Consider the following 13805-nt stretch of genomic DNA (forward strand, 5'->3'; position numbering starts at 1 on the left):
TTTCATTTAGAATCGGAAAATGTTTAGGTATGCTCAATTCCCCTATCTCTTATATCCCATAGACTTTCAACTAACATGCAAATACCAAACAGCATCTACTAAATTAAATTTATATAATCCTCCTAACCTTCAACCTGAGAACAACTTTATTGGTTCTTATTCTTTCCATCACTCACAGGGGCCAATTTTCAAAGCTTCTGAGTTGGCATGCTTGCCTACATTTTTTCCATCCTCAATCAATACTCATAATGATACTTCCAATTTCAAGTCAGATTATGTAATTTACTTGTTTAAAATAATTATGTGTCCCCATACTCCTAATCAACCTTCAGAATAAAAGCCAACTATATTAATAAAGTATGCCAAGATCTTCATGATCAGGTAATCTTTCTGGAATTTCCACTTCTCAAGGAAAAAATAGTACACCATCTTTTACTCAAATGAAACTTCTTAGCATTCTTTTTTTAAAATAGGCTTTTAATGATTTTTTTAGAGAGATGAAAAGAGAGTGAGAGATAGAAACATCTACGAAAGAAATACTGATCAATTGCCTCCTGCACACCCCCTACTGGGGGTTGAGTCCACAACCTGGGTAAGTGCCCTGATGGAAAATCGAACCCAAAACCTTTTGGTGTAGGGTACTACAATCCAACCAACTGGGCCACCTGGCCAGAGCATGGCACCATGTTTTGTCACCCTCATTAATTATAAGTCTTGCTTTAAGACTTTGCTGAAATGTGCTCCCTCTGTGCAGTTTCCCTTAAATCCTTGAGCCATCTTTGCCTCTGTGTTGCTCCAGATATGCTTTATATGAGAACATCTCATGGAAGTGTTTATTTATAGACAAATTCCTTACCAGATTGCGATCTTGCTAAGTAATATATCTGGTTTTGACTGTATATACTGTACACTGCCTGGTATGTAGTAAACACTAAATAACCCTCTTAAAAAATAAATTTGTTGATAGATTTTCTTACATGTGCTCTCTCACTGTTTCCCTAAAAATTGTAACACAATATAACTCCAATCTTAAGCAAGTTGCCTGTAATTATAATTGTCTTTCTAAAACAGAAAATGCAACAGCTGCACCTACTCTGAAAATGGATCCTTGGAGAATATAATTAAGTTATTTCAATTTGAACTGAATATTATCAAGAACTATGGGATGTATAACCTTAAGGCATACCTTTCCACCAGGTTTTTAATGGTATTTCATTTGCAGAAACTTGTATAACGAGGAAATGAGAATGAAATATTTTTTGCCTGCTCCAATCAGAGGTTTAATGAATGAAATTTTGTATCATATAATCTTACATGCTATATATAGTCAGAACCTTTGTTAGACCATATAGCTAAGGAGGCTAAGGCCATGTGTTTATTATCTTTGCAACATCCCTTATAGCTCTACTTACTTTGTTTTATTGCTATAGAGTTTCCCTATAATCCACAAAAATATTGCACAACTGTGTTTAAGTCACAAACTGAATCTGAAAAGAAAGCTATTCTAAATTTCTAACCTCTCTAGAAAAGTCTATTCCAAGGTCATGAGTGGTTTTCTATAAATTATGCCTTCATATTGTAAAATGACTAATTTTACACTTGGCAATTACTTTAAGGGATATTTTATGTTTAAATAGTTCAAATACTATGATAAAACCGTGTTTTCAGACATTTATTATATCTCATCCTACCTAATAAAATAGCAATATGCAAATTGACCACACCTTCGCTACGCCCACCAGCCAAAGCCACGCCCACCAGCCAATCAGGGTGAGTATGCAAATTACCCAACAAAGATGGCGGTTAATTTGCATATGCTGAGGGAGGGAGGGAGGGAGGAGTGAAGACTGAAGACAACTTAGAAGGAAGAGGGAGGAAAAGTGGAAAGCAAGGTGGCTGCCAGAGGGAAAGCCCGGGTGGCAGCGGCCACAACGGCGGCGGCAGCAGCAGCAGCGCACGCAGCCACAGCGGCCGTTTGCAGGATTCTTCCTGCAAACGGGCTACTAGTTTCTGATAATTTTACATTTTATAGTGGCATACATTATTATTGCTGAAATGATCAATATATGCTAATCAGTTGGTATTGTAGCAAGCATTGTCTCTAAGCAAAATTCAGGCTAGATGAAATTTTGATGAATATATATCATTTGATGCTAGTAACATATGGTAAGTACTGAAAAGATTGCCAATAAAAATAGAAAACTAGCACTGGAAAGACATTTCAAAAATCATTCAGAATAATCACTATTAACTTCATAAATGCTTTATTGCCAATAATCAATTGCTTACACCTATGTAAAAATATATTCAAAGAAAGAAACTTATTACCTATAAGAAATCATTTATTTTTTGGGTAAAGCATTAATTATTTTAAATGTCTACTTATCTTGAACCAAATTTTTTCTTTTATGATTTATAACTATTACTCTTAGTTTTTCCATTTATTCAAACATATAATCCCTCCTGCATTATAAATATAATATCTGAAATTCAGATGATCATCCTAAGTGTTATATATTTTCTGATTAAGATGATCATGAAATAGCTTCAATATGTATATATAGTAAGTAGTACCAGACTAATAGAGCCATGATTTATTCATTTCTCATCAACAGTAAGACAAAGGATTGAATATTTGAAAGAATATTTCTGAAGGTAACAGTAATAAAATATGCTTAGAGTATTCAAGGCAATTAATCTATCTCAATCTATTTAAGTGACACCCAATAGTATTAAGATAATTAACACTGATACATGTTGATATTGACCCTCACATGAAATCAAATAATATACTCAGAAAAGAAAATGCAATGTCCCAGTGATCTTCTGGAAAGGTCAAATTGTTCTACCCGTAACATAAAAGCTGACTACTGTTGTAAATTTTATGATTTATCAAAGATAATTTGACAGGAGATATTAGATAAAAGAATCAAGAACTCATAATTTCTTCTGGTCTCTACAAATATTGTATTCCTACAGAGCATTTACACTGGAAGCCAACTTTAAAAACTGATGAAATTTGATCTGGCCAGGTAGCTCAGTTGGTTGGAATGTTGTCCCGTGCACAGTAAGGTTGCAGGTTTGATTCCTGGTCAGGGAACATACTTAGGATCCCTGGTCCTGGCACATGTACAGGAGGCAACTGATCTCTCTCTCTCTCTCTCTCTCTCTCTCTCTCTCTCTCTCTCTCTCTCTCTGTCCATTCCTCACTCTCTAAAAATTAATAGGTAAGGATTAAAAAAGAAAAACTGACAAAGTTTAAGGAAAACAAACACAATAGGAAATTTTACTTATAAAGTGAAGTTATGAACTCATGGATCTCATTATTTATATGTGATAATAAAATCACAGAAATAAAAACATATTCAACTAGAACTTAAGATAAACTCATGGGTGCTATACACAGTAAGTTATCTATGAGAGTTCTAGATTAAGAATCACACAATTAACCTTTTGAAGTTGATGCCTATTCAGCAAGTTATCCATTTCCTTGCTACCACTATCAAGGACAAATTCATGAACTGACTTTAACATTGGTCTAATCCTCGATAATATGAATTCTAAATAATTTAAATAATAAATTAAATATAGAGGGCAATGCCACAATACCCAGAAGGACAATATTAAAGAGTTCATTCAATATTCAAAAGCACAAGGAAAATTGTGAGAGATGTAAAACTCAGAAACGGTCAATCTTATACCTGAGCTTACCCAATAATTTAGTAGTAGAAATAGCACATGTGTAAATAATAATTATTTATACTCTTAAAAATATTTTAAAAGGTCTTTCTTTGTGACATTTATGAATACAAGTTGAGAAACTTTATCTCATTACAGCATATCCTCAATTACAGTGTAGAGTGACCACCAAGTGAAAAAATGTAATAAAACTATAAACTATGGTTATAATAGTGTGGGCCATGTTTTATTACATGGGAAAGTCTAAGAAGATAATTTACAACTATAATGTCACCAAAAACAGAAATATGTCAAATTTTTAATCATCTAATAATTAATCATATTTTTATGAAGAGATGGTTTAAAAAAACATAATAATATGTAACTTCAAGTGTGCATTCTAATTTGACATATGTATATACTACACAGTTATCACCCTAAAAGTCCAGTTACCAGTTATTACCATACAGTTGGCCCCCTTTACATATCTGTTTTTGGTTCCCAGTTGGTAGTCCTTGGATGTGGAGGGCTGACTACATGTATTCACCTGTAACATTTTATATAGGGGACGTGTGCATTCATGCATTATGTTATCCTCAGTGGATTCTGGAATCAATTATCCATAGATACTAAAGGACACCTATGTTTTTGGGGAGTCAAAGTTATGCACAGAATTTCAATTGTACTAGGGGTCAATTTTCCTAATTCCTGAGTTGTTCAAGGGTCAACTATATAAGTACAAGGTAACATACTTCAGAAAAAAAAAAGTTATCCCAGGTTGCTTTTCAGTTACGTCTAATATGTAATTTTTATTATAGCAGACAAATGTGGTTCTATCATCATGAAAATTATGAAAAATATTATTCAATAACAATAATTATTTGTAAGATGAGAACCAGTGGACTATTCTATACAAGTTCTGGTTCATTAGTGTTTAATATCATAAGGTATCTAGAGAAGATAATATATTATATTCTCCGTGTGATCAGAATTCATGAATACTTTATTAACAAGTGTACTGTTAAATATATTCCCCAGGACAAAGTATGATATGTCTGTTGAATGAATGAAAACTAGACCCTTATTTTTAGCATGTATTATGCATCCAGGCTTCTGCAAGATTAATTTTTCCTAGGAAAGATATGGTATATCTATAATAACAAAAGCATAACATGCTAATTAGACTGGATGTCCTTCTGGACAACCTTCTGGATGAAGGTGGGGGTGCAAGGTAATACCAGGACCCAGGTGCCAGAGGGAAGCCGGTGCTGGCAGCCGGGGGAAGAAAGGCCTACTCTTGCATGAATTTCAAGAACACTCATACTTCAATCAAGAAAACTTGTGAAGATTTTTAACGGGGCAAGAATGGAATATAAAAGCTAGGAAGCAAAATCTTCATCTAGCAGATTATAACTTGTCCAGTTTACATAGTGAGGGAAAGAAATCAACGCAATGGAACATCCACCAGCTCATAGACTTGATTGTTCTTACTCCTTTGGCAAGCATGTCACTCTGGAATGGCTAAATTTGGCTATGGTAGCTTAGGAATGTTAAAATTAATCACTGCCTTTTTCTGTTCTAATTCTGTGATCACTGAGCAAGCTTCTAATTATAATATGTCTTGCCATAAATATCTACTCTCAGGGAGAGACTATGTTGTTATGGTGACATGTTTTCTGGTGCATAAAATAAATAAATAACATTTATTCATTCACTTAAAAAGCATGAGGTACATCATATGCTCTGGACACAGCCCTAAGATTTTTAAATTAAATTGATATGGTATCTGCCTCCACTGAGATTACAGTATTTAAGGAATATAAGGAGTGAACAAGGAATTTTAAACTCTAGTGGATATTAAAAGATGTAGACAGTGCAGCAGGATGATTTTACCTACTTTAGATACTCAGGGAAGACATAACAGAGGAAGTACTTTTTAAACTGTACTTAGAAGAGGGAATAAACATTAGTCAGGTTAAAAAAAAAGGAGAAGACGGGCAGAACATTCAGGAAAATTAAATAGTATTTGCAAAGGACTTATTAATTGTGTCCTATTTTAAGAAACTGAAGGGATGCCATTATTACTGGAACATGGGAAGCAAGGGTGGGAGTAAAGATGAGAACATGGTGAATAGCTAAATGAGCACTCTATTTTGTGTGAGTTTGCATAATGTCATCCTGCTCTAACAAGACAGATTCAGTTCTGTCAAAATCCATGATCTCATTCCAGAAAGTGTCTTCATAGCCATTCAGCACTCAGTGATTCCTAGTAACCCGATCCTGTCATGCTCCTTCAATCATTCCCTCAAGAAACAGAATAATTTGAAAAAGTGAAATACATGAAGTTTTAGAATTTATCATTACAAGTGGTTTTAGTGAAGATAAACTGTTCTTGTGGAAGAAAGAAGAGTTAAAAAAGAAAAAAATATATATTAACAATAGATAATATGACAAAGGTAAATTAAGTACAAAGACATTATTGGAAGCATATGTGCCTGGGTGTATATATAATTTATTACATTAATATGAAGAATATATGTAAAGAATTTGTATAATTTACCTGAGGATTCAGCAAGACATTTCTACCAAATATAATGGTTTTACTTATGCTCAAACTTGAAAAGTTAAGTATTTACTTTTTAAATATGACCTCATCTAATATTTCCTTGAGTGATATTATACTTTATTTCCTGAGTAAATTGGAAGTATAACTTGAATTTTCTCTTTAACTGAATTTTCAGTGTTAATCAGTATGCATTTAGTATGTTCATGAACTCCAATTTAATTGAAAAATATTTCTTAATTATGAAACACTAGAATTTATAAAAATCCTTCCCCAATCACAAATTCTTTAAAACCCTGGTTTAAAACTATTATTTCTTAAGAAACTATACAACATATCCATACCATAAGGAAAAAATGAAAAGTTAGAAAAATCATTGTTCTTTTTCTGATCATTTAAAACGTTGTGAGCAGATAGGTTTGTACTTTGCTTACTAGTACATAAACCACATACCTTAGGATCATATGTCAAAAGGAGATGAATTTCTCTTCAAACCCTGGGGCAAATGTTTCAGGCTGATTTCAACAGATTTTAATTGCCAACATTACCCCACAAGAATGGAATTAAGGATTAAATTTCAACCCAGCTGAGCATATATCTTTTTTTTAAACATATTTATTTTTATTAACTTCAGAGAGGAAGAGAGAGAGAGAGAGAAAAACACCAATGATGAGAAAGAATCATTGATTGGCTGCCTCCTGCATGCCCCCTACTGGGGATCAAGCCCACAACCTGGGCATGAGCCCTTGACTGGAATCAAACCCAGGACCCTTCAGTCCACAGGCTGACGCTCTATCCACTGAGCCAAATAAGCTAGGGCCTGAGCATATCTACCTAAAAAAAGAGTAACATGCTAATTGACTGTACTTTCACGACACAACACCCACCAGCCAATCAGGAGTGAGTATGCAAATTAACCCAACAAATATGGCAGGTTAATTTGCATATGCAGGTGCCGAGTGGCATGGGGCAGGGCGGGATGCTTGCATTGTCGCCATGGCAATGACGAAGGCGTTCCGCACCACCCCAGTTGCTCTGGGCCTCTGGGCAGCGTGGGAAGGCAGAAAGGCGGCTCTGACCAGAGCGAAGGCAATGCTGGCAGCCAGGGGAAGGAAGGCCCATTCTTTCACGAATCTCATGCATCGGGCCTCTAGTATCCTAATATTGAACATTAAACATATATTTTTCTTAATAACTCCAAGTAGTAACTCCCTAGGCAGTGGTCGGCAAACTCATTAGTCAAAAGAGCCAAATATCAACAGTACAATGACTGAAATTTCTTTTGAGAGCCAAATTTTTTAAACTTAAACTTCTTCTAACGCCACTTCTTCAAAATAGACTCACCCAGGCCGTGGTATTTTGTGGAAGAGCCACACTCAAGGGGCCAAAGAGCTGCATGTGGCTTGTGAGCCGCAGTTTGCTGACCACGACTTTAGGGCATATCATTGGTGTTCTACTGTCTTTCTCAGCTACTTCCACTCTCTCTCATTATGTAATTTTCACTCAACCTGACCCTTTCTTCTTCCTCTGCAATTGTATTGCTGTTTTTTGTTTTGTTTCATTTTTGTCATAGTATTCCTGGAACAATGTATTAATGTTTTTTCATACTCCCAGTCAATCCCTGATATTCCAAAAGGGTGTTTTTAATTTTTTTTTTTAACTTTCCAATCATTCAAGCCTAACTAAATGAAGACAATAGTTCCTTTAGAAAAATTCTGAAGTAATTTCCCCAAAAGAAGTTTGGGATGATAGCATGAGTTATTTACTCTAGCTCATAAAGTTAACGATATATTGAAGACTAACAATATTTTCTATGAACCAAAACAAATAGGTAATTATCTTGTTGAATATAGAGATGAAAAAATCCTGAACATATTTTACTTCATGAAAGAAAATAAACATTAATTTTTAAAAATCCATTACTTTCAAATATAGGAGATACTTAATTATTAAAATTGTCCTGTTGTATGTGGTATATTGCAAACACGGTTAAAATCTCCATGTTTTCCTTTACACAGCCATTGAAATTTGACTGCAGCTTCTCCCAAGAGTCTGTCATCTGCTTTCTCTTGAATTGTAAAGTTCACATCAATTTGAAAATTCATTCTTTCCACTGTCCCATGCTTACTCCAGAAAATAAAACAGTCCGAGTTTTATGTTATTGATGCACAGACTTATCCCTTTCCACTCCTGTCTTCTCATTCCATCCTGTCTCTATCTAGCCATGATTACTGATGTCTACTGGTTCAATTACCATCAATATGGACTACATACCAGTTATGCTTCTATTCAGAGCACCTGATTCATATAGACATAGTTATCTATTAGATAATGTTGATAGAATGTCTAAAAGATTCTTCAAACTAAATATATCTTTAAAAATGTCAATATTCATAGCATCCCTACTGCAGACTTGACCTTCATTCAACATTTCCAATATTCCTTTAACAATTTGTATGTCAGAAAATGATGTTTTATTTTAGCATTATCTTTTCTTTTATCACTCCTCAATCCACTACAGAGTCCTTTTCGTTATACCTCCTAAATATCTCTCAACTCATTTTACTTTTTTTTTTTATCTCCATCAATACCATCATAATCCAAGCTACCTTGATTTGTTTTTGGATTTCAGCAATCACCTCTCAAGTGGTCTTCCCACAGCTAATTGAGGCCCACTGAAAAATCAACCTAAGAATAACCATTTGAAAAGTCAGAATTTAGACCTCTTCATGTAATTGTTTTTTATAAAAAACACTTTAATAAATTTCCATTGTTCTTATCAAATCCTTTACATGGCTTAAAAGGCCCTTCCTAGTTTAATGTTTATACATTTTTGTCCTTCACTAATCTTACCATTCTTTACTCAATTACTGATTCATAATCTACTTTACCCTTTAAAAATAAATTCATTCAATTTTTTTAAATGGCATAAAGGAACATTTTCTTTTAAAACTATCATATCCTAAAATTATGTTCTGAAAACTGCAGTTTTCTGAATATGTCTTGAGTGTCTAAAGAAAGAGACCATACTCACTCGGAATATACTGTTTAAATTTTGCTTTCAGATAAAAGGGTATATAAGATTTAACTACAAAAATAAAGCCAAATTTCTTCCAGGACTATTCTATTAATTTGAAAGGAACCATCAAGTATGGACAGGCATACTAAAGAACACAACTGTAGATTACATTACAAATGTAATTTCCTTATTCAAGTTTTGATTAAATCACATTACTTGCCATGAATAGAGTGATAAGGAAATACTGATGGGAAGCTCTGTCTTTCAAAATACCAATCTATTTGCTCTATCACTGCCCTGACTTTCTAAAATATCCCTTAGCTCTGACAGCTGCCACTTATAATTTTCCTGTTAATTATAAGTTCTTTCAAAAATTTAAACTCGTAAAGGCCCACATATAACTATTCTTTGATCCCCAATTTGTCTTAGGCAACAACATCAATGCTAGGTTAATAAAAAACATCTACTTACCATATTGTAGGTGGCTCAGAACCTTCAATTTCTAAGTAATCATACTTTTCTTCCATTTGAAAATCAGTAAATATGAGTGAAATCGTGTCCCCAGGCTCTGCTACAATGGTCCAAGTGCAATCGGCATTGTTATGGTATTCATTGGGAAAACTAGGGCTTGATATAATACCACTAGATCCTCTCATTGTTCCTCCACATGCATCTTCAGCTGTTAAGAGCAAGAATGAAATGTTCAGATATAAGTCATTAAGAGAAATGCAACTCTTTTAACATTTTCAAATAAAATAACAGACCAAATGCTGTGATAACAAGTGCATATACCTAATAGAGATAAAATAAAATGAAAAAAATTTAAGCACATATATAAACTACACTGAGTAGCCAGATTATTATGATCTCTAAACGCATAATAATCTGGCCACTCGGTGTATATCCTATATAATAAAAGGCTAATATGCAAATTGTCCCCTCGACCAGGAGTTCGACCAGCAGGCAAGCCGGCCAACGACCCATGTTCCCTCTCCCTGGCCAGGCTGGCCAGACCCCACCCATGCACGAATTCATGCACCGGGCCTCTAATATATATACACTGAGTGGCCAGATTATTATGCATTTAGAGATCATAATAATCTGGCCACTCAGTGTATATCTTGACAATTTTTTAACCATTGCTTGAAATAGCAATACAAGTAAATTCTAAACTCCAATTGATCTCAGGATAACAGAACCAGGATTTTCTTTTCATTGATTAGCTGATAAAGTGAGCAAAAAAAAAGAAACATCATCCTTAAAGTCTGTAATGAGAAATCTTTAATCACTTTCTGCATGTTTATGGTAAGGCTGAGGTTTGTTTTTTGTTTTTATGTAGTAAAGAACAAAATGAAGAAACAATTTGAGAGAGAATATAATAGAGTTTTGTTAATGGCATGATTCAAAAGCTATTGAAAATATTTGTGGAATTGCAATTTAAATAAAAATGCATCATATGCCCAGAAAACTTTAATTAGAGAGAAATAACATATTAACTAATATATCATTGGTAATATATTCCCTACTAAAGGCCCAGTGCATGAAATTCGTGCACTTGGGGGGAGGGGGGTCCCTCAGACCGGCCTGTGCCCTCTCTCGGTCTGGGAGCTCTCGGGGGATGTTTAACTGATGGCTTAGGCCCGCTCCCTACCACCGCTGCTGTGCTCTCCAGCCATGAGCCCGGCTTCTGGCTGAGTGGCGCTCCCCTGTGGGAGCACACTGACCACCAGAGGGCAGCTCCTGAGTTAAGCATCTGCCCCCTGGTGGTCAGTGCATGTCATAGCGACTGGTCATTCGGCCATTGGGCCGAAACTGGCTCTCTGACATCCCCTGAGGGGTCCCGGACTACGAAAGAGCGCAGGCCGAGCTGAGGGACCCCCTGCCCCCAAGTACATGAATTTTTGTGCACCAGGCCTCTAGTATAATATATATTTTTCTAGGTATTCACATGATATATGGATATACAATATTATAAATTTTCTATTAACTATACTTTTGGACTTACGGTTTTCATTTTCCAAATAGGAATTATAAATTCTCCATGAATCTACTTTTGACCAACAGTGTATAATAACAGAGGGGCTACATGACCAGATATGTTTAGTGTGAAAGTATAAGATCAAGATCCTGATTAATAAAGAAATTGAAGCTATAAAAGCTATCTTGTCATAACACTGTTTAGACCAATCAAGTTAACAAGTTACTAAATTACTTGTGCAATAAATTGCCTCAAGATTTATGTTGTTGTCTTAATCCACTCAGGGAATTCTTCCAATTCAAGTCAAACATTTGAGGAAAAATCTAGTTCTATAATGACCACTTATTATTTCATGTAAAGACAAATATTTCATGGCTTTCATAAATAGAGATGGGCAGCATCCTATCTAACTCCACAAAGGGCAGGAAATAGCAAAATGCCTTGATACTGGTGATAACTTTATTACCATGTTCTATGCATCAAATAACATTAGCTTCATTCTGCCCCACTCTTTATCCATTTAATTCCACAATTCATAAATTTAAAGCATATATATATATATATATATATATATATATATTACATATAAAATATTTATATTAAATCACAGACTATGTAAATATGATAAATATTTCTTTTCATTACAAGTCCTACCAATTTTTAGAGTAATTAAAATGAACTGGTGCTCCTGTCCAGACTATGAGATATAGGACTATAATTTTCTTGCCAGAGCACACAATGCCTTCCCTCAATACTTTACCTTTAGTGTCTGGTAAATGTGTCTTGCTGCCCCCACCCTCAAATACAAATTCGTTCTACTCTTTTTCTTCTCAGTACCAATACCAAGGTTGAGTACTGCTTTGGAAATAAAACGTTACACTATTACATATTTGTAGTGGAACTGGTACATAACCTACTGAAATCAGCTCTCTGAGTTATTTCCGTCTCCAGATAAAATTGTAGGCAGACATATGATATTTCAGCTCACACTCAGATTAAAGGAATACATTTCTCCATTTTTTAATTCAAAAATGTCAACTGATCAATTAATATGTCCAGTCTTGAGTAGTCACGTACCAAAATATATATATATATATTTCATTGGCTTAAAGTTCTTTGCTCCCCATAGCTTGGGCTTGTGGCAAATGGGGCAGAGCTGAGGAAGAGAAGTGGCCTCTTCCTCCCCATGCTCCTTCCTAGTATTTCTACTCATCTCCCCTACTCACTGAGCTCCTTGTGACTCCTCCTGAGGTAGGAAGAAATCAGGGGACATGAATCTTTCATTTCCTTGGTCCTGATTTGGTACAAGTTTCCAAGAACTATGGCAGATGATAAAAAAAAAAATGATGTTTCTTTTGGTCATGAGCCGTTTTATGGGAACCACTGAGATATCCCAATCATTCCTTCCTGGCTGAGTATGTTTCTCTGCTGACTGCTTACATTTCCCTTCATAACATGGGTATAGAATAGTATATTTCCATCATGTTTCTGACTATGTCTTCTTATCACTGAGGTGAGCCTCTTGGGCAGGATCTAAGCCCATTCCAGGCGAGAAATCCCTCACAAAAGTCCTGCATTTGGTCAATGGAAAATATGTTCCATATATTCTTCCTCTGTGGAAATTCAGTTTCTTCCCAAATGCAGCCCTATGTGTTTGCAAGAGACATTTAAATATTTCATCCATGGTTTTAAAAATAATACATTGTGTTCTCCAAGCTCCAGGGCATACAAATAAAATTCTTTGTATGACACCTGAAATGGAGAGCAACTTGTAGAATAGATCACTCCAGGCAAATTCTTATTTTACAGCAAAATGACTTCAAGCCTAAAATGGATCTGCTTATACTTGAAAACAAGAATAAGAATTCAGATCTTCTAGCATACAAACCAATGCTCTTGCCAATTCTTATAACAATTTCTTTGTTCAGCACTGCTGTTTGACATCTTTTTTACTACACAAACTATCATAGAATCCTTACATGATAGAATTGTGAAACAGGTAAAGATTGCTTTATAGTACATGCCAGATAGGCAGAATTTTGTCTAGGTGGCACAATTTGAATGCTAGAGCCTATGTATTATGATTTGGCCTGAACTTAATACAGTATTTATAAAAATCAATACATTTTCTGTAATCATAGACTCAGAGAGCAGAATGTATTATATAAACTAAAATTTTTATTTTAAGCAGAGATAGGACACATGAAATGCAGCACTGGAACAAGCCATGACACCCTTAAACCTAGTCCTGGGCTCTCTTTGCTAAGTAATATCGCCTGATCTCTGGTCAAAGTGAGTTGGTACAAATCCTGTCAGAATAGCCTTTATTTTTTTCTAACTGAAGTATAATTGGCATACAATATTCTATTAATTTCAGGTGTACATGATAGTGATTTAATATTTATATACATTATAAAATGATCACCACAATAAGTTAACATCTGTCACCATAAAAAGTTATTACAATATTACTGACTATATTCCTAAGCTGTATAATTCGTACCTCTTAGTCAACTATTTTACCCATCCCCTAACCCCTTCACCCCTCTTGCAACCACCAGTTTGTT

At 34.8% G+C, this 13805-nt stretch overlaps 1 protein-coding gene across 3 annotated transcripts in view; it reads right to left on the reverse strand.

Moving 5' to 3' along the window:
* CSMD3 (CUB and Sushi multiple domains 3) overlaps positions 1-13805 on the reverse strand; it is a gene marked incomplete at both ends in the record, with an annotated part of 911147 nt that overhangs the window by 648789 nt on the left and 248553 nt on the right. For all 3 annotated transcript variants that reach the window (XM_079795927.1, XM_079795926.1, XM_079795925.1), the window contains one exon: positions 9732-9939. In XM_079795927.1, the coding sequence (XP_079652053.1) occupies positions 9732-9939 (208 nt within the window). The remainder of the gene's footprint in view (positions 1-9731; positions 9940-13805) is intronic.

This window comes from Cnephaeus nilssonii, assembly GCF_951640355.1.
Source record: "Cnephaeus nilssonii genome assembly, chromosome: 18".
NCBI classification, from domain to species: Eukaryota; Metazoa; Chordata; class Mammalia; order Chiroptera; family Vespertilionidae; genus Cnephaeus; species Cnephaeus nilssonii.